Source organism: Lampris incognitus, chromosome 11 (assembly GCF_029633865.1).
Source record: "Lampris incognitus isolate fLamInc1 chromosome 11, fLamInc1.hap2, whole genome shotgun sequence".
Lineage (NCBI taxonomy): Eukaryota > Metazoa > Chordata > Actinopteri > Lampriformes > Lampridae > Lampris > Lampris incognitus.
The window spans coordinates 56,886,079-56,912,723 of record NC_079221.1 but is presented as its reverse complement, the minus strand read 5'-3'; the positions used below and the strand labels follow the sequence as shown (position 1 = coordinate 56,912,723).

General features: G+C 45.8%; 1 protein-coding gene across 1 annotated transcript in view; it reads right to left on the bottom strand.

Annotated features, from left to right (window-relative positions):
- Nucleotides 1-26,645, bottom strand: part of LOC130120433 (myosin light chain kinase, smooth muscle-like) — a 224,614-nt gene that overhangs the window by 50,722 nt on the left and 147,247 nt on the right. Inside the window, exon 22 of the mRNA XM_056288969.1 lies at nucleotides 9,882-9,929. Coding sequence (XP_056144944.1) covers nucleotides 9,882-9,929 — 48 coding nt within the window. The remainder of the gene's footprint in view (nucleotides 1-9,881; nucleotides 9,930-26,645) is intronic.

Genomic DNA, 26,645 nt, shown 5'->3' with positions numbered 1-26,645 from the left:
ATGTCGACCATCGCGTGTCTTCAGAGTTTTAATAAACTGGAGTACAAACAAAAATTACTTGTCATCAAGCACAGCAAGCCTACACCAGCTCTCCTTGACCTCCACCAGTGTAAAGGGCAGACAATTATCCGATCATTCCACCCGGAGTGGTAGGTAGGCTGCAGCTGCGGCTCCGATGCGACCAGCAGGCTGTACTGCTTCCCTTGTTTGCTGTTTTCCAGAGAGTGGGACAATGTATGGGTAGGTGCTGGCTACTGTGACCTGAACAACCTGGCTGCAGCACTAGTCAAGCACGAGCAGTCCCGTTCACACATTCAACATCAAATAGCATTGAAAACCTTTGGAAACTGCACTTTGATCAACCTAGCTTTAAACGAGGCTAACAAAAAGCAAGTCTCCATGCACAACGCAAAGGTGAGGGAAAATCACGAGATTCTGAAGGAAGAAAAATAGTACTTCATATATACTTTGGCAACATTTTTGTTTACGTTTTCCTTTGGAATGTAGTTCAGCGAGGGGGGCACAATATTCTAGAATTCTGTGGCAGTTGGAAGAATGCAAAAGGATGAGATTGTTATAAAATATTAGAGCACAAAAGGATGTAATTTGGATTTGTGAATGCCCACTGCCTACCCAGCCACTGACCTCACTGCACGTCACTGCATCTGGACACTGCTTGGCATCCTCCTCATCATATTCTTCATATGTTTTATAATTCCATTACAATCCTGTTATCCTCTTTCAGTTTTGTATTGTGTAAATTGTATAAACACAACATCATTGCACGTTGTCCATCTTGGGAGAGAGATCCCTCCTCTGTTGCTCTACTAGAGGTTTCTTCCTATTTTTTCTCCCTGTTAAAGGTTTTGCTTTTAGGGAGTTGTTCCTTATCCAATACAAGGGTCTAAGGACAGGATGTTGTGTTGCTGTAAAGCCCACTGGGCAAATTTGTAATTTGTGATACTGGGCTATACAAATAAAATAAACTTGACTTGAAGACAACATCATCCTTCTGGGGGACTTCAATGCCAGAGTTGGTCAGGATTACAGAATTTGGAGAGGCACAATTGGGAAAGTGTGTGTAGGGAACGTCAACTCCAATGGGGTTCTCCTCCTGACCAAGTGTGCAGAACACAATCTCAGTATCACCAGCACCCTCTTCAGACAGGAAAAAAAAAACATCCTGGACGCATCCTCACTCCACTGATTGATTATGTTATTGTCTAAGCCAAAGACAGGTATGATATACATCTAACGAGGGTAACGACCAGTACAGATTAATGCTGGACAAATCATCGTCTCATCTGCTAAACTATGGCCAGCAGACTAATCCCCAAAAGAAGAAGGAAGAAAAAGCACAGTCATCCCAGTCTAAACATCAGGAACCTGGAAATGCCTGAGACACGAGAGCTCCTCAAGATGCAATCTGTGACAGCCTGCCACCAGAGTACCCTGATGACATCGAGGCACACTGGAGTTCACTGAAGAACACCATCCTGGACACTGGCTGAGAAGGACTGGTTCGATGACATGATGAGGAAATTTAACATCTTATTTCGAAAAAAGCGGCAGGCCTTCTATGTCTAGCAGAAGGACATTACTTGCCAAGGCAAGATGGAAGCTCATTCCAGAGCCAAGGCCTTTGTCCAACGCCAGGTAAGGGGGCTTAAAAACAAATGGTAGACAGAGAAAGCCTATGAAATTCAAAATCTTACAAAGCAGGTGACACAAGGAGTTTCTTCAGTGCCACTAAAACTGTATATGGACCCAGCTACTGCAGATCCAACTCCCTCTGGCTAAAGACAGACAAAAGATCCTGAAAATGGATGATGAGACCAAGGCTCGCTGGAAATAAAATTTTGAGGAACTGTTAAAATGGAGAACAACGGCTGATGAGGAGGTCCCTGACAGAATTCCAGTGTCCCATGAAGGACAGCATGGATGACCGCCCCCCCCAGTCTGTTGGAAGTTCATGATGTCATCTCAAAGATGTGGAACAACAAAGCTGCTGGCCCTGATCGAATTCCAGCCAAAATCCTGAAGGCTGGAGGGACCAATCTCCTTCAGCATATACATGTCCTCATCATGAAGATCTAGGATAAGGAAGCGATATCCACAGACCACAGATATGCTTATTATCATCCCTTTTGTCTTGTCTCCCTTTTAAGAAGGGAGACAAGACAGAGTGTGGAAACTACAGGGGCATCTCACTCCTGTCCATAACTGGAAAGATTATTGCCTGCATTCTCTTCAAGAGCCGCCTCCAACTATCTGAAGAAATCGTCCCTGAATCCCAGTGCAGTTTCTGCCCTGCCCGCGGTACAACTGACATGATCTTCATAGCCAGATAGTTACAAGAAAAATGCAAGGAACAAAAACAACCACTATCCATGGCCTTCATCGACCTTATCAAAGCATTTGACTCTGTGAACCGTGAGGCCCTCTGGACAAACAATGTGTGGAGTACATCGGGATTCTGAGGCTCCTTCATGACGACCTATCAGCAACGGTCCTCTGTAATGGCAGTGAGACCAAACCTTTCAAGGTAGAAACTGGCATAAAACATGGACGCATCATTACCCCCACCCTATTCATAGTCTTCATGGCAGCCATTCTCCACCTAATCGGTCACAGTTTACCCTCTGGTGTCCAGATCATCTATAGAACAGATGGCAAGCTGTTCAACTTAAACCGTTTCAAGACGAAGTCCAAGATCTTTCACACATCAATCGTGGAGCTGCAATATGCAGAAAAAAATGCCATTGTCACCCACACAGAAAAAGATCTTCAGTTCATACTTGATGCTTTTGCCAGGGTGTACACACTCCAGCCATTTGAAGACCCACAATAAGGACCCCCCAGGAGTGCCATCACAACCTCGAGTTATCGCTGATGATGGTGTGTGTGTGTGTGTGTGTGTGTGTGTATATTATATATATACATAGCATTTTTTTCCGAACCCATCAATGGTGTTATAAGTGCTCAACTAATGAGGAGCTGAATATCAACACAGATGCAGGAAAAAAGTTTTAATACATTGCAGTACATGCCTGTTTCGTGAATCATGCACTCATCAGTTGCTAATGTGGTTAAACAAAGAATCATACAGTTTACGTTGTCCAGCGTCATGATTCTTTGTTTAACCACTTTAGTAGCTGAGTGCACGATGCACGAAACAGGCCTGTACTGCAATGCATTAAAACTTTTTTTTCCTGCATCTGTGTATATATATATATAGTGTGTGTGAATGTGTGTTACATGAGGCAGAGGGAGAAGCTGTGGGATCCGCTGACACTCTGGATGGTGTGTGTGATTATTAATAAGAGAACTGGAATGGTTGACTGAGAGAGAACTGTTCCACAAAGAGGAATTTGGATTCAGTGAGGTGGGCTTTGATGAACTGTTTAGTTTAATAAACACAGTACACCTTCAGAACGCCGACCTTCAGTGTGCTCACATTAAGGATCATTCTTTGAAAAGGATTTTGTTGCCTGGGTCAGCCTGTGTAAAAACTAGAGGCATAGCGTGACACAAAGTGCTAACATACTGGTGCCCTGTTTGTTTGTGGTTTTGCAGATGTCAGTAACACCGCTGAATTATTTCAGCTCTCACATTTTCAGATAAAGTATTCTGATTCTGAAGTTAACAAGGTTAACCTGTTGCATGAATGAGAGGGAGGACAGTGGAATGGTGAGGATGCAAGGAATAGAGGTGACGAAGGTGTATGAGTTTAAATACTTGGGGTCAACTGTCCAAAGTAACGGGGAGTGCAGAAGAGAGGTGAAGAAGAGAGTGCAGGCAGGGTGGGGTGGGTAGAGAAGAGTGTCAGAAGTGATTTGTGACAGAAGGGTACCAGCAAGAGTTAAAGGGGAGGTTTACAAGATGGTAGTGAGACCAGTTATGTTATATGGTTTGGAGACAGGGGCACTGATGAAAAGACAGGAGATGGAGCTGGAGGTGGCAGAGTTGAAGATGATAAGATTTTCATTGGGAGTGATGAAGAAGGACAGGATTAGGAACGAGTATATTAGAGGAACAGCTCAGGTTGGACGGTTTGGAGACAAAGCAAGAGAGACAAGATTGAGATGGTTTGGACATGTGTGGAGGAGAGATGCTGGGTATATTGGGAGAAGAAACAAGATGGCGCCGTATAAGCATGTCTCGTTTTGTGCTTCCCAACGACCTTGCAGCATTTTACTTATTTTACTGTTTGTCTGTATTTTTTTTTTAACCTCTAAAGCAGCCAGTTACTTTAAATATGACAGAGATACATTACTGAAAATAGGAGACACGATGATCACTCACACAAATCCAGTTTTTCCACTGGGACCCCCTGCTCACAAAAACCGCAGGGAACCATGCACAACGATGGCGTTACCACGGAGACAAAGGAAGTGTCGCCGGAGACCGGGACATCGAGCCGGCGTGCTGGTGGTGAGACTGAGGCGGCGAGCAAACTGGCCCCCACTCCTCAGTATTTTACTAGCCAATGTGCAATCTCTGGACAACAAGCTAGACAACTTAAGAGCAAGGATCTCCTTCCAGCGCGAAACAAGGGATTGTAATATCATCCGCCTTACAAAGACTTGGTTGTCGGAGGAAATCCCAGACCACGCAATCGTCTCAATGGGATTTTCCATGTTTCGAGCGGACAGGTCGAAAGAACTCTTGCGTGGGAATAGCAAAGGAGGGGGTGTATGTTTCATGATCCATAATGCTTGGTGTGACCCTAGGAGCATACATTCATTCTCTCAAGTCTTTCTGTTCCCCGGACCTCGACTATCTCTTGCGCCTGCGTCGGCCACTTTGGCTGCCCAGAGTTCACAGCTGTTGTTGTGATAGCTGTGTACATCCCGCCTGATGCCAACTCGGACCTGGCACTCCAGGAACTGTACAGGACAATCAGCAACATGGAAAATATGCACCCGGAGGCTGCTTTTATCGTTGTTGGGGATTTCAACAAAGCATCTCTGCGGAAAGTATTACCGAAATACCTACAACATATCACCGTTAACACACGAGGAGATAGTTTACTTGATCATCGCTATTCTCCTTTCCGCAATACCTACAAACCCCTCCTCCGCCCACCGTTGGGCAAATCGGATGACTCCTCTAGCCTGCTCCTGCCTGCCTAAAGGCAGAAGTTGAAGCAGGCAGCACCCACTGTGAGGACGATGCGTTGCTGGTCTGACCAATAGGATGCCGTGTTACAAGACTGCTTTGATCGAGTGGACTGGGACATGTTCCGTGATTCATCGGATGGGAACATTGATGAGTATACGGAAGCAGTTATTGGATTCATCCGGAAGAGCATTGAGGAGCTGGTGCCCACTAAAACAGTCCGGGTGTATCCAAACCAGAAACCAGGGATAAACAGTTCCGTTCAGTCTGCTCTTGCAGCACGAGACACCGCCTTCGCCACGGGAGACGAAGCGGAGAAGAAGAAAGCCCTTTATGATCTCCAGAAAGTGATCAAAGCAGCCAAATGAGAATACAGCAGGAAAATTGAGGAACAACTAAGTGCTAACAACCCACGTAGCATGTGGCAGGGATTATACACAATATCGGATTTCAAAAGGAGACCCAGCATCTTAGCCAACGCCGCCACCTCCCTCCCAGACGAGCTTAATAGTTTTTTGGTTCAGTTTGAGGTTTTTGACACCAACCTCCCGGGAGAAGACTCCACCGCTGCCGATATGGGCAGCGCACTGGCCATCGCCGATTCCGATGTGCGCTGGTCATTCATGCGCGTGAACATCCGCAAAGCCGCCGGCCCAGACGGCATTCCAGGCTGGGTGATTAGAGCGTGTGCAGCGCAGCTGGCGGGTGTCTTCACGGATATTTTCAACTTCTCTCTTTCCCTGTGTGTAGTCCCCTCCTGCTTTAAATCATCAGTCATCGTCCTGGTGCCGAAGAAGACCAAGGTAACATACTCGAATGATTGGCGTCCTGTTGCTCTCACTTCCATAGTGAGTAAATGCTTCGAGAGGCTTGCTAAGGGACTAATCTGTAGCATGTTACCACCCACCTTTGACCCCCACCAATTTGCCTACTGACAGAACAGATCCACTGATGACGCAGTAGCCACTACACTCCATACCGCCCTCACCCACCTGGAGAAAAGGAACTCCTATGTGAGAATGCTGTTTGTAGACTACAGCTCAGCATTCACCACCATAGTCTCCTCCAGACTCTACACCAGGGTTGCCCAACTCCAGGCCTCGAGGGCTGCATGTCTGCGGGTATTTGTTCCAACCATGCACTACACTAGGGCTGGGCGATATGACCTAAAATTCATATCGCGGTATAAATTTAATCCCTTCACGGTAACGGTATATATCGCGATATAAACTTAAGTATAAAAATTATAGTGGAAGTGTTTCTGAATGGGTTATATAGTCCCTTAGCAAAGCTAAATTGATAAAAAACAACAACAAAAAACAAAAACAGATATAATGTAATTTTGAGAACATTTATTGTGCAGATCTCAAAACTCAAAATTAAAACTCCGCACTCTATGGTGCAAAATAACACAAATAACATTGCTGATATTTTAAATAAAAACAGTACAACAGGCTGTTTTCTATAATGCAAAATAGTGAAAATGTTGTCAACAACAATTGCTCACTTCTTCAAGAGCACAAAAATAAGGTGGATATTGTAAACAGTGCTTCAAGTAAAAGAGGATTTCTATAATGCAAATTGCAAAAACAGTGAAAAGGTTGCCAACAATAATTTCTCACTTCAAGAACACAATAATAAACTAGATATTGTAAACAGTACATCAAGTACAACAGGTTGTTTTCTGTAATGCAAAATAGTGCAAAAGTTACCAAACACTAATTTTTCTACATCTTAAAGAACACAAAAATAAAATAGATACTCTAAATAACACCACTTCAAGTACAACAGGCTTTTGTTCTATAGTGCAAAAGTGTTACTCAACACCAAATTTCTCAAGTTGCAGATATTTTTTAAGAAAGAAATACTTAAAGTACACTTAGCATCTTTTAAGTTAAGAAAAAAAAACAGCATATTTCAAATTAAAATCAAGCTGCAAACACAAACACTAAACTTTGGTGTTTACTCCAGTTCACTTGCTTCGTGAGGCTGATATAAAGCTCCATGGTGCGACTTGACCACAACTCCGTAGTAGTTGCGAAATACTTTAATTCACGAAGGTCTTTTTCAACTTTCTCTCAGAGCTGGCCATACAGTTTGGGCATTTCTGTCTCATTAAAGTACTTGCAGCTTGGCACTACGTATCGTGGATCAAGGGTTTTAATCATGTCTTGAAACTCGCTGCGTCCCACTATTTGGAAAGGGACCAAGTCTTTGCATAAGTGTATCGTAATGGCTTTTGTAATGTCAGTCCAACGTTTTTTTAACCAGCTCCTCCTGCTCCGTGGTCTCTGTGCTTGAAGCCATTGTCACACTGAGGCAGATACGATGACGTCATCAACAGCATTATCGCGATTGGTCGGTAGAGTCCAAATCTCTACCGTAGGCCAAATTTATATCATTTATACCGTCTACCTCATATACCACGCACCCCTACACTACACCACCTGATTTAACTAGTCAGCTCACCTCTTGGACCAAGGAGGGAAAGGAATTAGTTAAATCAGGTGGTATAATGCATGGTTGCAACAAATACCAGCAGACACTGTGGCCCTCGAGGCCTGGAGTTGGGCACCCCTGCTCTACACCAAGCTCAGGGACTTAGGACTCAGCCCCAGCCTGTGCAGCTGGATCCTGAACTTCCTGTCGAGCCAATGCCGGTGGTGAGGATGGCTCCAACACCTCTGACCCTCTGACTCTCAAAACAGGAGCCCCCCAGGGCTGCGCCTTGAGTCCCCTCCTCTACTCCCTGTACACCCACGACTGCGTGGCCACACATAGCTCCAACTTGGTGAGAAAGTTTGCTGGTGACACGTGATGAAACGGCATACAGGAGAGAGGTCAACAACCTAACAAGGTGGTGCCAGGAGGAAAATCTCTCTCTCAACGTCGACAAAACCAAGGAGCTGAGCTGATTGTGGACTACAGAAAGAGAGGGGGGAGGCTGGACCCCATCACCATCAATGGGACTGCTGTAGAGAGGGCCAAGAGCTTCAAGTTCCTCGGTGTCCACATCACCGAGGACCTCACCTGGGATGAACACACCAGCCATGTGGTGAAAAAGGGACAGCAACACCTCTTTCACCTCAGGCGGCTGAAGAAGTTCGGCATGGGGCCCAGGATTCTACAGGTCTTCTACAGAGGCACAACCGAGAGCATCCTGACTGGTTGCATCACCGCCTGGCATGGGAACTGTACTGCCCACAACCGCAACACACTGCAGAGGGTTGTGCGGACCGCCCAGGACATCAGTGGATGCGAGTTTCCCTCCATCCAGGACATACACAATACACGTTGTGTAAGCAAAGCCCGTAGGATTATCAAAGACCCCAGCCACCCCAACTATGGACTGTTCCAGTTGCTACCGCCAGGCAAGCGGTACCGCAGCCTCAAAGCCCGGACCAGTAGGCTCCAGAACAGCTTCTTCCACCAAGCAACCAGGCCTTTGAACAAAAAACATTAAAGACACTAAGCCTGGTGCTGGACTGATGGTACTGACCTGTGGTCTTCAGCGGATCATCAGTTCACACACACACCCACCCACACACACACACTCGTTTCACTATCCTTATGAGGACCCCTCATTGACTACATTCATTTCCTAGCCCTTAACCCTAACCTTAACTATGCAAACTACACGCCTAACCCTAACCCTAACCCACCCCTAATTCTAACCTTAACCATAAAACCAAGTCCTAACCCTGAAATAGACCTTTTTACTTGTGAGGACCTCTAAAATGTCCACACAAGGTAGGCGGTTTCTGGTTTTTCTATCCTAATGAGGACATTTGGTCCACATTAGGGTAGTTAAACACACACACACACACACACACACACACTCGTTTCACTATCCTTATGAGGACCCCTCATTGACTACATTCATTTCCTAGCCCTTAACCCTAACCTTAACTATGCAAACTACACGCCTAACCCTAACCCTAACCCACCCCTAATTCTAACCTTAACCATAAAACCAAGTCCTAACCCTGAAATAGACCTTTTTACTTGTGAGGACCTCTAAAATGTCCACACAAGGTAGGCGGTTTCTGGTTTTTCTATCCTAATGAGGACATTTGGTCCACATTAGGGTAGTTAAACACACACACACACACACACACACACACACACACACACACACACACACACACACACACACACACGTGCACATTTATTGGGGCTGGGCCTACACACACAGCACCTTACATACATCATACACTATTATTGTTGCTTTTTTTTGTTCTGTTTTCTTGTTGTTCAGTTACTATTGTTGCTGCAGTGTCGAGGAGCCGAAACTCAAGAATTTTACTCTCTTATTGTTTTATAATGAGACATAACAAATAAAGAATCTTGAATCTTGAAAAGGATGCTGAATATGGAGCTGCCAGGGAAGAGGAGAAGAGGAAGGCCAAAGAGGAGGTTCATGGATGCGGTGAGGGGGGACATGCAGGTGGCTGGTGTGACAGAGGAAGATGCAGAGGACAGGAAGAGATGGAAACCAATGATCCGCTGTGGCGCCCCCTAATGGGAGCAGCTGAAATTAGTAGTAGTAGTAGTAGTAGTAGTAGTAGATTTTCTGGAAGAAATGGAAACAGATGATCCACTGTGGCGACCCCTAATGGGAGCAGCTGAAAGTAGTAGTAGTAGTAGTAGTAGTAGTAGTAGTAGTGGTAGTAGTAGATTTTCAAACAAGTTAACAAGGTGTTTTTGACCAATGGACAACAGATACATGAATATCTGTGTCTGATGAAGATGAGACTCACCCGGTTTAGGAGGAGTCTTGGCTGTTGGCTTCTTTATCCTTGCCTCACCTGCCAAACATAGAAACACCAAACATGTTAGAATCATCTTCACACACACACACACACACAAACACACACACACACACAGAGTGAACACTCAGACAGACATGAGGGTTATTATGTGGCTCCATCCCAGGAGAGACGATCAGACTGACTGACTGACTAACAGTTTGGGTGACTGACGGTCAGCTTGTTAAAATGTAGTTCAAGCTGGTTCTGTACTGAAGCCATGGTAGGAGATACCAGGTAATACTCTTAATGGAAGGCTGGTTCTGTACTGAAGCCGCGGTAGGAGATACCAGGTAATACTCTTAATGAAAGGCTGGTTCTGTACTGAAGCCATGGTAGGAGATACCAGGTAATACTCTTAATGAAAGGCTGGTTCTGTACTGAAGCTGCGGTAGGAGATACCAGGTAATCTCTTAATGAAAGGCTGGTTCTGTACTGAAGCCATGGTAGGAGATACCAGGTAATACTCTTAACGGAAGGTTCAACATAACAGCACACAAACACGTGGAAGCAGGTGATGGACTTTGTAGTTTTACTAGGCTCAAACCAATGTTATACAATCACGGTTGTGAGTCACGTGTTATTTACCATGACATCATGTGACCTGCGTCACTTCACCTGTATTGTTATTCCCCTGTGCTTGTATGTTGTATGTAGCAACCACATGTCTTCCCTTCATCTTTTATCCATGGTCTGTCTCTTCCTTTAGTAGTGCAGGTACTGCTTATCCCTACATGTAATATCTGTGATGCTTTTTTCTACTGAATGTGATTTATTTTACTGTATGTTTTTATCGACCTGCCCAGGGACTGCGGATGTAAACCATTATGCCTTTCTGGCTAGTTCTGGCACATTTATAGCCATGTTTTTAATGTGTCTTGTCCCTGCCAAATAAACTAACAGATGAAAAAATGAAAAGCTTCTAACTGCTGATTTCAACAACTGTCATTAACTGTCCATGTCAACAATGGTTATGTTTCCAAATATCTTTACAATATTCGGACAGCCAATGGGGCATCCGGGTGGCATGGTGGTCTATTCCGTTGCCTTGGTCAGGCATCCCTACAGACACAATTGGTCTTGTCCGGGTAGCATAGTGGTCTATTCCGTTGCCTCCCAACACGGGGATGCCGGTTCAAATCCCCGTGTTACCTCCGGCTTGGTCGGGCATCCCTACAAACACAACTGGCCGTGTCTGCGGGTGGGAAGCCGGATGTGGGTATGTGTCCTGGTCGCTGCACTAGCGCCTCCTCTGGTCGGTTGGGGCACCTGTTCGGGGGGGTGGGGCTGGGGGGAACAGCGTGATCCTGCCATGCGCTATGTGATGCTAACGTTAATGCTAACACATGGAAGGCCTCCTACAAGGAACGGCCTCCCCAATCTGAACCCGAGCAGTGCCTTGTTATTGGACTTCTGTGCGAGTCATGGATTGGCCATAACAAACACCATGTTCGAACATAAGGTAGTTCATAAGTGTACTTTGTACCAGAACACCTTAGGCCGAAGATTGATGATAGACTTTGTGGTTGTATCATCAGATCTGCGGTCGTATGTTTTGGACACTTGGGTGAAGAGAGGAGCAGAGCTGTCAACTGATCACCACCTGGTGGTGAGTTGGATCAGATGGCGGGGAAGGCTGCCAGACAGACCTGGCAAACCCAAACATGTAGTGAGGGTGAACTGGGAACGTCTGGTAGAGGCCCCTGTCTGTGAGGTCTTCAACTCCCAGCCTCCCTCATGTATACCGAGGGAGGCTGGGGACATGGAGTCTGAGTCGGCCATGTTCAAAGTCTCTATTGCAGATGCTGCTGGCAGTAGCTGTAGTCATAAGGTCATCGGTGCCTGTCGAGGCGGCAACCCAAGAACCAGCGGTGAGGGAAGCCGTCAGGCTGAAGAAAGAGGCCTTTTGGACTTGGTTGGCCCAGGGGTCTCCTGAAGCAGCAGACAGGTACCGGGAGGCCAGAGGGGCTGCCGCTTCAGCGGTCGCGAAAGCAAAAACTCGGGTGTGGGAGGCTATGGAGGAGGACTTTCGGTTGGCCTCAAGGAAGTCCTGGCAAACCATCCAGCGACTCAGGAAGGGGAAGCAGGGCTTGACTCAGGCTGTGTTCAGCCAGGGAGGGGAACTATTGACCCGGACTGGGGATGTTGTCAAGTGGTGGAAAGAACATTTTTGAGGAGCTCCTGAACCCTGCTAACATGTCCTCAGTGGAGGAAGTAGAGTCTGAAGACTCAGGGGAAGCCCCACCCATATCCCTGGCAGAGCTCTCTGAGATAGTTAAAAAGCTCCTCGGTGGCAAGGTGCCGGGTGTGGCTGAGAGTCGCCCCGAGATGCTGAATGCTCTTGAAATTGTTGGGCTGTCTTGGTTGACACGCCTCTTCAGTGTTGCGTGGAGGTCGAGGACAGTACCTGTGGAGTGGCGCACTGGGGTGGTGGTTCCCATATTTAAAAGGGGGGACCAGAGGGTGTGCTCCAATTATCAGCCTCCCTGGTAAAGTCTACTCTAGGGTGCTGGAAAGGAGTCTCTGACCGATTGTCGGATTCAGGAGGAACAATGCGGATTCTTGTCCTCTTCCCAGGTCTGCAGTGTTGTATTGTGTAAGTTGTGTAAACACAACATCATGGCACATTGTGTGTCTTGGGAGAGATCCTCGTCTGTTGCTCTCTCTCAGCTTTCTTCCTATTTTTTCTCCCTATTAAAGGATTTTTAGGGAGTTGTTCCTTATCCACATCTGCAATTTTTAATATTGGGCTACACAAATAAAACTGACTTGACTTGACTAGTGTCAAGTTGTAAATGTGGCCAAATACTGGATGATGAATACCAAGGTATAGTATTCATGTTGTTGCCAATGTGTATGTAAATTCTGCCCCCTGCAGACTGTGTGCTGGTTATAACGTGTAGCAGAGCAGTGTCGCATCGCGTTGTGGGTTGTGTCTGCGTCCGACAGACGACAGCAGCCTAGTAAGCCTACATCACGATAATAAGTAAAGTGAGCACAATAAAACTGATCTTACGACATCATCACCTTGGTGGTACTCACTTAACTTGGGGACCGACAGGCAAAAACATGAATCGGCATCCATGGTTGTTACGATTTTGCTTGGCATCTACCACTTATCTCTTGATGTTTGAAGAGAATGGCAACAGAAAGAAGAAAAAGAACCAATCAATGATGACAAAGCCCATTTGACGCCTGGAGGCGGGTCTGGCGCACCTTGGCCTGACTCCGGAGATGATTCATCTCGGCTCCAACTTTTGTGCGTTTAAACCAGTAAGGGAAACTCAAATCAACGCAGCATGGTTTGACTTGGCGTGGCCAAAAGTGTCAACGGAAAAGCCCCACCTGTTGAGGGCGATTCTCCACCTGGCTGTCTGCATGCAGCCCGTTTATCTGTCTGGGAGCATGCCAGACCTGTGCTGGAACACCCGCAGAGAGGTCAGCGGTGTTAAGTTAATCTGAATCAGAATACTTTATTCATCCCCGAGGGAGAGTCGTGGTTACCAGTATTGGAAGAATTGTGAGTTGTTACATTTTAATGTCATCTCCTCTACTTAAATAAATAAATCATTTTCTAGTGTTTGTGTGGTAGGGTTGTGTATTGGCGAGAATCTGGCAATACGATACATATCACGATACAGTGTTACGATTCAATATTTCACGATATATTGTGACACTGTAAGAAGGTGATATATTGTGATACTGTAAGAAGGTGATATATTGTGATACTGTAAGAAGGTGATATATTGTGACACTGTAAGAAGGTGATATGTGACACTGTAAGAAGGTGATATATTGTGATACTGTAAGAAGGTGATATATTGTGATAGTGTAAGAAGGTGATATGTGACACTGTAAGAAGGTGATATATTGTGATACTGTAAGAAGGTGATATATTGTGATAGTGTAAGAAGGTGATATGTGACACTGTAAGAAGGTGATATATTGTGATACTGTAAGAAGGTGATATATTGTGATACTGTAAGGTGATATATTGTGATACTGTAGGAAAGGTGATATATTGTGATAGTGTAAGAAGGTGATATATTGTGACACTGTAAGAAGGTGATATATTATGATACTGTAAGAAGGTGACATATTGTGATACTGTAAGAAGGTGATAAATTGTGATAGTGTAAGAAGGTGATATATTGTGATACTGTAAGAAGGTGATATATTGTGATACTGTAAGAAGGTAATATATTGTGATACTGTAAGAAGGTGATATATTGTGATACTGTAAGAAGGTGATATATTGTAGTTTCATAGGCCTTTGTTCTTTGTGCTTATACTACTTCCTGTCTCAGTTTACGTTGTGTTGGAGTGGAAGAGTCACATGGCTGAAGATAGATTACAACGCTGTTGTCTAGCGGTCGTGGGGTTACACACAACACAGAATGTTTGCCACGAACCTTTACTACATGGAAACAATTAAAAATCGATATAGTATCACAAAAGATAATATCGGGATACTCGAGTGTATCGATGTTTTCTTACACCCCTAGTGTGTGGTGGATCGAGGTTCAGATACACTATAAAGAGACCAGAAAAGACTTTTCTCTCCTGTCTCTCTCCCTCGCACTCCATCAACCCCTCTCTGATTCTTCTACTCTTTAAGGAAGTCAGCCAGTAATCCTCCACCCCTCTCCAACACACACACACACACACACACACACACACACACACACACACCAGCGACTGCAGAAGTCAGACTTGCACACTAGGGACAGGAAGGAACAGTTGAAAGAAAGGACAGACTCAGACAGATAGACAGACAGAGAGATGTGTGTGTGTGTGTGGGTGTTGATTGTATGTGTGTTGATTGTGTGTGTGTGATGTGTTAAACCACATGTATGTGATAATGTCATCAGAAGAGAGACATGGAGGGAAGTTTGGAGAGAGAGAGAAAGAGGGATATTCTGTTGTAAGAGTAGCTCTCGTCTTCGGTCCTTCTACGTTGGCCTTATAAGGACATTCTAAAAATAGTTCCCTGAGGATCCAGGAAGTAGATTTGGCCACTATTTATTTTACATCTGATCTCTGTCACACAGAAATGTACACTGTAAAACCACTCCGAGAGAGAAAAACAGTCCAGAGAGAGAGAGAGATAGAGATAGACGGAGAGCTAGAAAGAGAGAGAGAGGGCGAGAGAGAGTTTTCTTTGGATTTTCATCTCTCTGCTTAGAGGACCCTCACCCTCCTCCCCTTTCCATTCCTGGAAAGAACAACTGTTTTTTCCTTCTCGCTGTTAGAAGAAGAAGAAGAAGAAGACGAAGAAGAAGGAGGAGGAGGAGGCCACTTTATTTTGTCATTGTACCTTACAATGGATTGTATTCCCTGCATGTAACCCATCCTATTGTATAGGAGCAGTGGGCAGCTGCAGCACCCAGGGACCAACTCCAGTTCCTCTTTCCATTGCCTTGCTCAGAGGCACAGGCAGGAGTAGCAACCCTAACATGCATGTCTTTTTGATGGTGGGAGGAAACCAGACCACCCGGAGGAAACCCACACAGACACAAGGGGAACATGCAAACTCCACACAGAAAAGACCTGGGACAGGCTGGGGTTCAAACCCAGGACCTTCTTGCTGTCAGGCAACAGCGCTAACCACTGGGCCACCATATCATAAATAATGATATCAATGTAATAATGATAATAATTATATGTATACAGCGATTTATCTAGAAACCCAAAGCGCTTTACATTGAAGGGGGAAACTCAACCACCACCACGGTGTAGCACGCACCTGCGTGATGCACAGCAGCCATTTTGCACCAGACCACTCACCACATATCAGCTTGATGTTGAGAGGAAGGAATCATAGAGCCAATTACATGAGGGGGATGATTAGGTGGCCAGATGGAGAGAGCCAGTTTGGGAATTTTGCCAGGACACCGGGGGATCCCCTACTCTATGCAGTAAGTGCCATGGGATCTTTAATGACCACAGTGAGTCAGGACCTCAGTTTAACGTCTCATCTGAAGGACAGCATCTCCTACAGCACAGGGTCCCCATCACTGCACTGGGGCATTGGGACTTTTTGTTGTTTTTTATTTGGACCAGAGGGAAGACTGCCCCCTACTGGCCCACCAACACCTATCCAAGTACTAGCCAAGCCCATAACTGCCTAGCTTCTGGCATTCAGCAGAGCCAGGGTACATGTTGGTATAGCTGCCGGCAATAATGACGATGAATGATGTGCTTCATCATTCATCATCAAAGTGTTGGCTCGCAGCAAAGTAGTTCATCAGTGTGGCAGAGAGGTTCAGTGTTGAAGAGGGTAAGACCACCAGATCCAACTACCCCATGAACCAAAGGGCAGACAAGATCCACCAACTGCAGAAAGAGCTTCAGACTCTGGCAAGGCAGTTGAAGGTAGCAACCGAGGACGAGAAACCACCACCAGCTGAGCTCTGTTACCTCATCAGGAAGAAGCTCATGACCCTGCACAGAGCAGAATGTCACAGGAGACAGAGGAGAGAGAGAGAGCCTGGATAGCTGATTCATTTGGATTCACAAGGCAGCTGTTGGGGCAGAAGCTCAGCAGGCATCTTGCCTGCTAGAAGGAAGAGGTAGACCACTTCCTGCAAAACACTCTGAGCAACCCCGGGTGTCCGGGTAGCATAGCGATCTATTCCATTGCGTACCAACATGGGGATTGCCGGTTCGAATCCCCATGTTGCCTCCAGCTTGGTCAGGCGTCCCTACAGACGCAATTGGCCATGTCTGCGGGTGGGAAGCCGGATGTGGGTGTGTGTCCTGGTCGCTGCACTAGTGCATCCTCTGGTCGGTCAGGACGCCTGTTCGGGAGGGGAGGGGGACTGGGGGGAATAGTGTGATCCTCCCACACGCTACGTCCCCGTGGCGAAACTTCTCACTGTCAGGTGAAAAGAAGTGGCTGGCGACTCCACATAAATCGGAGGAGGCATGTGGTAGTCTGCAGCCCTCCCAGGCTCAGCAGAGGGGGTGGAGCAGCGACCAGGACAGCTCATAAGAGTGGGGTAATTGGCCAAGTACAATTGGGGAGAAAAATGGGGGGGGGGGGGGGGACTCAGAGCAAAACTGATAAAAGAGTAAGAGGTAGGATTCCCTCAGAGCTCTTTTGGATATATTATCTCCCATGGTGGAGCTCAACACCAGAGAGCCTACCTGGAGGAAAGGCCAGAAGGTGGGGTTATAGGGTACTCCACTGGAGTACCCTAAAAGATGTACAAGTGCTGCCCAGAGCTCCTCAGTATCCTTTGGAAGATTCTGTGGGTGATTTTGGTGCAGGGGAACTGTTGCAGACCAGTGGATGCCGGCAGAGGGAGTCCGGATACAGAAGGAAGAGAACTCAAACAAGCTGGAGCAGCTTAGATCTGTCCCACTTCTAAGTGTGGAGGTAAGAGCTTCTTCAGTATTCAGATCGCTGGCTCGAATCCCCGTGTCTAATTTCTCTTGACCAGGAAAAAGCTTTTGACCAGGTTGAGCACCTTTACCTCTGGAAGACTTTGGAGAATTTTGGTTTCGGCTCAGGCCTCATAGCTAGGATCAATGTTTTGTACCAGGACACTGAGTGTGTGCATAAAATTAATGGAGGTCTAAGTGCCCTTTTGAAGTGCATAGGGGGGTGAGATAGGGCTGTTCACGCTCAGGGATGTTCTATTGAACCCACGTTATGTAAAGTAAAAGCATTGAAGGTCTGTTTTTAAACGATTTTAACGAAAGACATTTTATCAGCTTATACAGATGATATCATTGTTTTTGTCAAAAAGCTGAAAGATAAAAAAAACTGTAGGGAATTGATAAAGATTTAAGAACAATATCAGCTGTAATGGTCAAATGGAAAAAGAGTGATGATAGAGAGGAAAGAGATAGGATAAAACAGAGGGACTGACGGAGGAGGAGGCTATGATGCCGCAGGAGTACAGTAGTGGGACACTCCAGATGAAAATGATCAATTTCCAGAGCTGGGCTTTTTTCCTCCACATCTGGATGGATTCTCAGAACCCTTATTGAATGTGATTGACTAAATATGTGGACTTGTACACAGTTAAAAGACAACTGTGTATAACTGTTGTCTGAAAGCACTGAACAAATGTAAAGTGGGTGGGAGAGTTGACAGTGTGGAAACAAGAATTAGATGTGGGCAGTGCTGTGAAACCAGTATGGAGGGTTTTATATAAACCATCTCTACAGAAAAGGGCTGGTGATTTACAGTGGAGGATTCTATATGGTGCCATTGAAGTAAATGGATCTCTCTGATCAACCCCACAGTTTCAAGTGAATGTACATTTTGTGGCAAAGTAGAGGCTGTTTTTCGCTGTTTTTACAGATGCAAAAGACTCCGTAACCTTTTCAATGTAGTGAAGATAGTTTTTAGACGGTTTGGTGAGAGGTGGTCTTAGACTGTCTTTATTTTGGGAGTTGGCTACTAAATATGATGCCAGTACTTCAACTTCAACTAGCAGCACTAGCTGAATTAGTAGCAGGAAGAACAGAGTGGAGAACAGGTCAGGGCAGGAAGTACTTCCTGTTTTCATTTCACTGGTGAAAGCCAGAGTCTGGATTGATTTTAGATTCTTTAAAGGAATGAGGACCATGGGTGGTTTTATAAAAAGTGGTGCTATAATGATGCAATATGTTTTGTGGCAGGTGATGACTTAATATTTCATGCCATTTTTAAGTAGGTGATGAAACTGTTGTGGTTTTAACCGTACTGTACTATTTTTTGACATGACATTTTTTTTAGATTTTTGTAAGTTTTTAAATATAGGTTTTTAAAACAAAATAAAAAACAATAAAACTGACAAAACAACAGAACAGTACACAAGAAAGACAAAGAAGGGAGAAACAAGAAATACAAAGAATGGGAGAGAGAAAAAGAACAGAAGGAAAAAACAAGAAAAAGGGGAAAAATAGAGAGAGAAAAGATGTAGGGAGAGGAGAGAAGCGAGACAAAAAGACAAATGGAGAAAGGGAGACAGAGAGAGAGAGAGAGAGAGAGAGAGAGAGAGAGAGAGACAGAGAGAGAGAGAGAGAGAGAGAGAGAGAGAGAGAGAGAGAGAGACAGAGAGAGAGAGAGAGAGAGAGAGAGAGAGAGAGAGACATGCTACACGTCTGTCTGCTGTCTGTTATAATGAAGAATGGTGAGCTGAATGTGGGGCAGCATAGCTGAACGTGTGCTGATCCAGATCACTGTCAGCACAAGGCTGATGGATGAGGCACCAAACATCCATGTCACTTCCTTCTGACAGTCTATCAAAGCCTCACACACACCACCCACCTCCATCACTCTGTCACACACACACACACACACACACACACACACACACACACACACACACACAGTGACTGCAGAACTGTTATCAGCTGTATGTATCGTGAACTCATCAATGCGGGTCTAGACCAACTACTTGCTAATCCCTAAGGGGAGCATGACTTCTCAGTCCTGGAATCCATCTTAGTTCGATTTCAAGGCAGTATTTAACAGCTAACACCACCAGAGATGAACACGTTACCAACCCATGGACCGACATGGTACACACACAACAGTACCTCTAACAGACTAACGAAGTACCACAGTACATACTGATACACATGGTACACAGACAACAGTACCTCTAACAGACTAACATAGTATCACACTACATACTGATACACATGGTACACAGACAACTAGCATAGTAACACAGTACATACTGATACACGGTATACAGACAACTAGCATAGTAACAGGGTACACACTGACACACATGGTACACAGACAACAGCACCTCTAACAGACTAACATAGTACGACAGTACATACTGATACACATGGTACACAGACAACAGTACCTCTAACAGACTAACATAGTATCACAGTACATACTGATACACATGGTACACAGACAACAGTACCTCTAACAGACTAACATAGTACCACAGTACATACTGATACACATGGTACACAGACAACAGTACCTCTAACAGACTAACATAGTATCACAGTACATACACGGTACACAAACAACTAGCACAGTAACACAGTACATACTGATATCTGATACACATGGTACACAGACAACACCCCTTCTAACAGACTAACATAGTACCACAGTACATAATGACACACATGGTACACAAAAAACTACCTCTAGCAGACTAACATAGTGAATCCAGCCACTGAGGATGCACAAGCCCGTGCATTTTTAGTGCCGGTCCCAAGCCCGGATAAATAGGGAGGGTTGTGTCAGGAAGGGCATCCGGCGTAAAACCTTTGCCAAATATAAATATGCGGATCATCTATCACATTTCCATACCGGATCGGTTGAGGCCCGGGTTACCAATGACCGCCACCCGTACTGTTGGCCAGCAGGGTGCTGGTGAAAACTATGCTAATGTTGGGCGAAGGAGAAGATAGGCGAAGGAGAGGGGGAAGGCATGTCCAGAGGCAGTGGGAGAGGAGGAAGGGTAGGAGTGTGAATGTTGGCACTATAACTGGTAGAGGGAGAGAGCTGGCTGATATGATGGAAAGAAGTAAGACAGATAAAGTGTGTGTGCTAGAGACCAGGTGGAAGGGGAGTAAGGCCAGGAGCATCGGAGGTGGCTTCAAACTCTTCTACCATGGTGCAGATGGGAGGAGAAATGGGGTAGGGGTAATTCTGCAGGACGAGTATGTCAAGAGCGTGCTGGAGGTGAAGAGAGTGTCAGACAGAGTAACGAGTATGAAGCTGGAAATCAAAGGTGTATTGATGAATGCTATCAGCGCATATGCCCCACAAGTTGGGTGTGAGATGGAAGAGAAAGAAGAATTCTGGAGTGAGCTGGACGACATGGTGGAGAGGGTACCCAAGGAGGAGAGAGTGGTGATTGGAGTAGACTTCAATGGGCATGTTAGTGAAGGGAACAGAGGTGATGAGGAGGTGATATTTCATATTTCAGGAAGAGGGAGGAACACAGGGTGACGTACAAGAGTGGAGGAAAGTGCACACAGGTGGACTATATCTTATGTAGGAGGCATGATCTGAAAGGGATTGGAGACTGCAAGGTGGTGACAGGGGACAACGTAGCTAGGCAGCATCGGATGGTGGTCTGTAGGATGACTTTGGAGAAGAAGAAGAAGAAGAAGAAGAGAATGAAGGCAGAGCCAAGGATCAAATGGTGGAAGTTGAAGAAGGGAGACTGTTGTGTGGAGTTCAGGCAGGAGTTCAGACAGGCACTGGGTGGTAGTGAAGAGTTGCTGGATGGCTGGGCAACTACTGCAGAAATAGTGACGGAGACAGCTAGGAAGGTACTTGGTGTTTCATCAGGACAGAGGAAGGAAGACAAGGAGACTTGGCGGTGGAATGAGAAAGTATAGCAAAGTATAAAGAAGAAGGGGTTGGCAAAGAAGAAGTGGGATAGTCAGTATTCTGTCCTACGTGTTTGTGTCCATGTGTAAACAGGCCGACAGATAGCCAACATGAAGAATCCCAAAGAAATACAGAGTCCCGGTCCAAGTTGAGGAACTTTACTGAAGAACTTTGAGAATTCAACCTTTTTTTGTAAAACTGTATAGGGGGGCAATACAGAGAAAGAATGTTTCAATAAACACGCATAAATTATAAAATGTTATCACATGTCTATGACATAACTACATAACACATGTAAATAACTGCACATGACTGCATGTAAATAATAATTGTAGGCTACATAACCGAATAGCTGTACGTAACCTAGGAATTATGAAATCACACATGACTTATGAATGACTTATGAACCAATTGTAAATAATGTACGTATAACATAGATCAGTATGCTATAATATAGGCGGAATACGGGCAGACAGAATAACGTGACATTTCTACCACGGAGCTGACACAGCTAACTAGCAACCGAAAGCCTGGCTGGCTAACTAGCTAACAGAAAATGGGAGAAGCTAACGTTACACATAGCTATTTTCGTATTAACATGAATACAACGACGTTCTTATGACGGACATCATCAATCACTTAAATAATGTCGCAACTGAACTTACAGACGATGCTCTCCAAGGCACAAACGCAGATAGAAGCAATAAACACAGGAGCTGGGCAAACATATGAAACTCCGCATGGAAAGCTGGACTGTACTGTTAACATGACTATCAGGCAGCAAACTATTTCTTGAATTAAAGTCACGTGAGGAAGGCTAGAGGGAGCAAATAAACCTCACTTTAAAAGTACTCTTCTCACATTCTAATAAAGTAATGTCACAGTCAGAGCGATGAAAAAAGTAGACAGCAGTACGAGGAGATGCGGCATAAAGTGAAGAGAGAGGTGGCGAAGACAAAGGAAAAGGTGTATGGTGAGTTGTATGAGAGGTTAGACACTAAGGAAGGAGAAAAGGACTTGTACAGATTGGCTAAACAGAGGGGCCGAGCTGGGAAGGATGTGCAGCAGGTTAGGACGATGAAGGATAGCGATGGAAATGTCCTGACAAGTGAGGAGAGTATGTTGAGAAGGTGGAAGGAATACTCTGAGGGGCTGATGAATGAAGAAAAAGAGAGAGACAGAAGGTTGGATGATGTGGCGATAGTGAATCAGGAAGTGCAGTGGATTAGCAAGGAGGAAATGAGGGTAGCTATGAAGAGGATGAAGAGTGGAAAGGCAGTTGGTCCTGATGACATACCTGTGGAGGCATGGAGATGTTTAGGAGAGATGGCAGTGGGGGTTTTAACTAGATTGTTTAACAAAATCTTGGAAAGTGAGAGGATGCCTGAGGGGTGGAGAAGAAGCATACTGGTACCGATTTTCAAAGAACAAGGGTGATGTGCAGAACTGTAGCAACTACAGAGGTATAAAGTTGATCAGCCACAGCATGAAGATATGGGAAAGAGTAATAGAAGCTAGGTTAAGAGGAGAGGTGATGATCAGCAGCAGCAGTATGGTTTCATGCCATGAAAGAGCACCACAGATGTGATGTTTGCTTTGAGAATGTTGATTGAGAAGTATGGAGAAGGCCAGGAGGAATTACATTGCATCTTTGTGGATTTAGAGAAAGCATACGTCAGGGTGCCGAGAGAGGAGGGGTGATATTGTGTGAGGAAGTCAGGTGTTGCAGAGAAGTATGTTGGAGTGGTGCAGGATATGTATGAGGGTAGTGTGACAGTGGTGAGGTGTGTGGTTGGAATGACAGATGGGTTCAAGGTGGAGGTGGGATTACATCAAGGATCAGCTCTGAGCTCTTTCTGGTTTGCAATGGTGATGGACAGGTTGACAGACGAGATCAGGCAGGAGACTCCATGGTCTGTGATGTTTGCAGATGACATTGTGATATGTAGTGAGAGTAGGGTGCAGGTTGAGGAGAGCCTAGAGAGGTGGAGGTATGCACTGGAAAGAAGAGGAATGAAAGTCAGTAGTAACAAGACGGAATACCTATGCGCGAATGAGGTGGAGAACAGTGGAATGGTGAGGATGCAAGGAGTAGAGGTGATGAAGGTGGATGAGTTTAAATACTTGGGGTCAACTGTTCAAAGTAACGGGGAGTGCAGAAGAGAGGTGAAGAAGAGCGTGCAGGCAGGGTGGAGTGGAGAAGAGTGTCAGGAGTGATTTGTGACTGAAGGGTACCAGCAAGAGTTAAAGGGAAGGTTTACAAGATGGTGGTGAGCCCAGCATTGTTGTATGGTTTGGAGACAGTGGCACTGATGAAAAGACAGGAGGTGGAGCTGGAGGTGGCAGAGATGAAGATGATAAGATGTTCATTGGGAGTGATGAAGAAGGACAGGATTAGAAACGAGTATATTAGAGGGACAGCTCAGGTTGGACGGTTTGGAGACAAAGCAAGACAGGCAAGCTTGAGACGGTTTGAACATGTGTGGAGGAGAGATGCTGGGTATATTGGGAGAAGGATGCTGAATACTGAGCTGCCAGAGAAGAGGAGAAGAGGAAGGCCAAAGAGGAGGTTTATGGATGTGGTGAGGGAGGACATGCAGGTGGCTGGGATGACAGAGGAAGATGCAGAGGATAGGAAGAGATAGAAACGGATGATCCGCTGTGGCAACACCTAACTGGAGCAGCCAAATGTAGTAGTAGTAGTAGTAGTAACAGACTTAACATATTACCACAATACATGAAATAGATTCTAGACAATAGACATTTCTATCCATAGAGACAGTAGATATTACTTTATGTTTGACCTGCTGTAGAAGACTGCTTACTGGTCTGCTGAAAGATTACTCCTGGGTGCTTTTGTCATCAAGTATTTTAGTCACTCAATGAATAAAGTTGCATTTTTTTAATAGCGCCTTTCTAGCTGCAACAGCCCAGAGACACATTATACATACAAAGTCTGAATGTGAATGACACATGAATCAGAGTCTGATCCCAACCAAACACTTTCCTTCCTGTCTGTAACTATTACAGAAACCCTCCGGAATGTCCTATTTCTGAATATTTATCATCAACGAAAAAGGGGTTGAGCACACCAATGTTAGGGATGGTATAACTTTTTAATTTTTACTTCTCCTGAATCGCCACCTTGCTGTGGTGGAGAAACTTCCATGTACCAATAATCCCAAGACCTATGCCGCCTGGAGCTTGGCTCCTGGTAGGGTCACCCAAGGCGGATAGGTCAAGGAGGCAGTTACAGATGAAGTGCAATCCAACAAAGACCTCAAAGGTGGAACTGGTGGAGTACGTCTCCAGGTCACAATGGCAGTGAAGGTGGCTGAAGGCTGCAACAGAGGGTGATCCCCAATCGTCTTGGTTCTCCAAGCCATTGGACCTTAGCCATCCCCTGCCAAGGACCATGTGGTGGCTGCCGGCGCATCAGCGACTCCACATAAAAAGCTGTCATGGACGTCTGGGTAGTGTAGTGGTCTATTCTGTTGCCTACCAACACTGTTTTGAATCACTGTGTTACCTCCGGCTTGGTTGGGCGTCTCTACAGACACAAATCGTGTCTGTGGTTGGGAAGCTGGATGTGGGTATGTGTCCTGGTCGCTGCACTAGTGCCTCCTCTGGTCAGTTGAGGCACCTGTTCGGGGGGAGGAGGAACTGGGGGGAATAATGTGATCCTTCCACGTGCTACGTTCCCCTGGCGAAACTCCTCACTGTCAGGTGAAAAGAAGCGGTTGGCGACTCCACATGTATCGGAGGAGGCATGTGGTAGTGTGCAGCCCTCTACAGATTGGCAGAGGGGGTGGAGCAGCAACCGGGAACGGCTTGGAAGAGTGTCCAAAGGAGTTGAATCAAGTGCAACTGGACTTGGTATATAGCCGTGAAGACGTTTCACCTCTCATCCAAGAGTCTTCCTCAGTTCGTGCCTTTCTGACTAGACCAAGATAGTCTGACTGGCTGGTGTTGAGACTCAGAATTTATCCTCTAGGAGTCGTTGTCAGAGCTGTTGATATGCGTGGCTCTTTGTGATCCGATGTTTACCAACGCCCGTCGCTAACAGAGCCATAGATATGAGTGGCTCTTTTGTGTACCGACGTTATGGCCGCGCCCGTCGTTATCGGAGCTGTTGATATGCGTGGCTCTCCTGTGCTCCGATGTCCAGCCGGGCCCGTCGCCATCGGAGCTATTGATTTGCATTTGTTTAGCAGCCACGGTGGTTGGGGGTGTTAGTTTCGACTTCGTTGTTCAGTGGTCATGAGAGTCGTTGGAGCCGTTAGTGAGCGACTGTTGTTCTTGGAGGCTAGGCTTCTTGAGTCTCCTGGGTAGAGATGACAGGACGGCAAGAGGGAGATAGGTGGTGACGCAGACCGCCTCCTCTGTTGAGGGATGGTTTTTCCAGTTTCGCATAGATGGCTTCCTTCACCCCTCTTTCAAACCATCTATCTTCTCTGTCCAAAATGTGTACGTTGCTGTCCTCGAAGGAGTGTGTCTTCTCCTTTAGGTGTAGATAGACTGCTGAGTCTTGTCCTGAGGAGTTTGGCCTTCTGTGTTGGGCCATCCGTTTGTGTAGTGGTTGTTTGGTTTCTCCTATGTATAGGTCAGTGCAATCCTCATTGCATTGTACGGCATACACCAGATTGCTTTTCCGGGTGAGTGGTACACGGTCTTTGGGATGAACTAGTCTTTGTCGGAGTGTGTTGCTGGGTTTGAAGTATACCGGGATGTGGTGTTTGTTGAAAATTCTCCTGAGTTTCTCGGAGACCCCAGAAACATACGGGATGACTGTGTTATTCCTTCTGTTCCTTTTCTCCTCGTTGCTCACCTGGTTGGTCTTTTAGGAACGTGTTGCAGTTTTCACAAAGGTCCAACTGGGGTAGCGGCAGGTTTTTAAAGCTTCCCTCAGGTGTTTGTGTTCTTCTCGTTGGGCCTGAGTGCTGCTGGGCACATTGTCAGCTCTGTGTTGCAGAGTTCTGATGACGCTCAGTTTGTGTTCCAGCGGGTGGTGTGAGTCGAAAAGTAGATATTGGTCTGTGTGTGTAGGTTTCCTGTAAACCACAATGTGGAGGCTCCTGTCTTCCCCAGTGTGGACGTCACAGTCCAAGAAGGGCAAACTGTTGTTCTTTACGTCTTCCCTTGTGAACTTAATGTTCTTGTCCACTGAGTTGATGTGTTTGGTAAACGCTTGCACCTCTTGTGTTTGGATTTTGACCCATGTGTCGTCCACATATCTGAACCAGTGGCTCGGAGGTGTTCCTCTGAAGGAGCTCAGGGCCCTGTGTTCTACCTCTTCCATATATAAGTTGGCCACAATGGGAGATACTGGTGAGCCCATTGCACAGCCGTGTTTCTGTCTGTAAAACTGGCCCCTGAATTGGAAATATGTAGTGTTCAGGCAA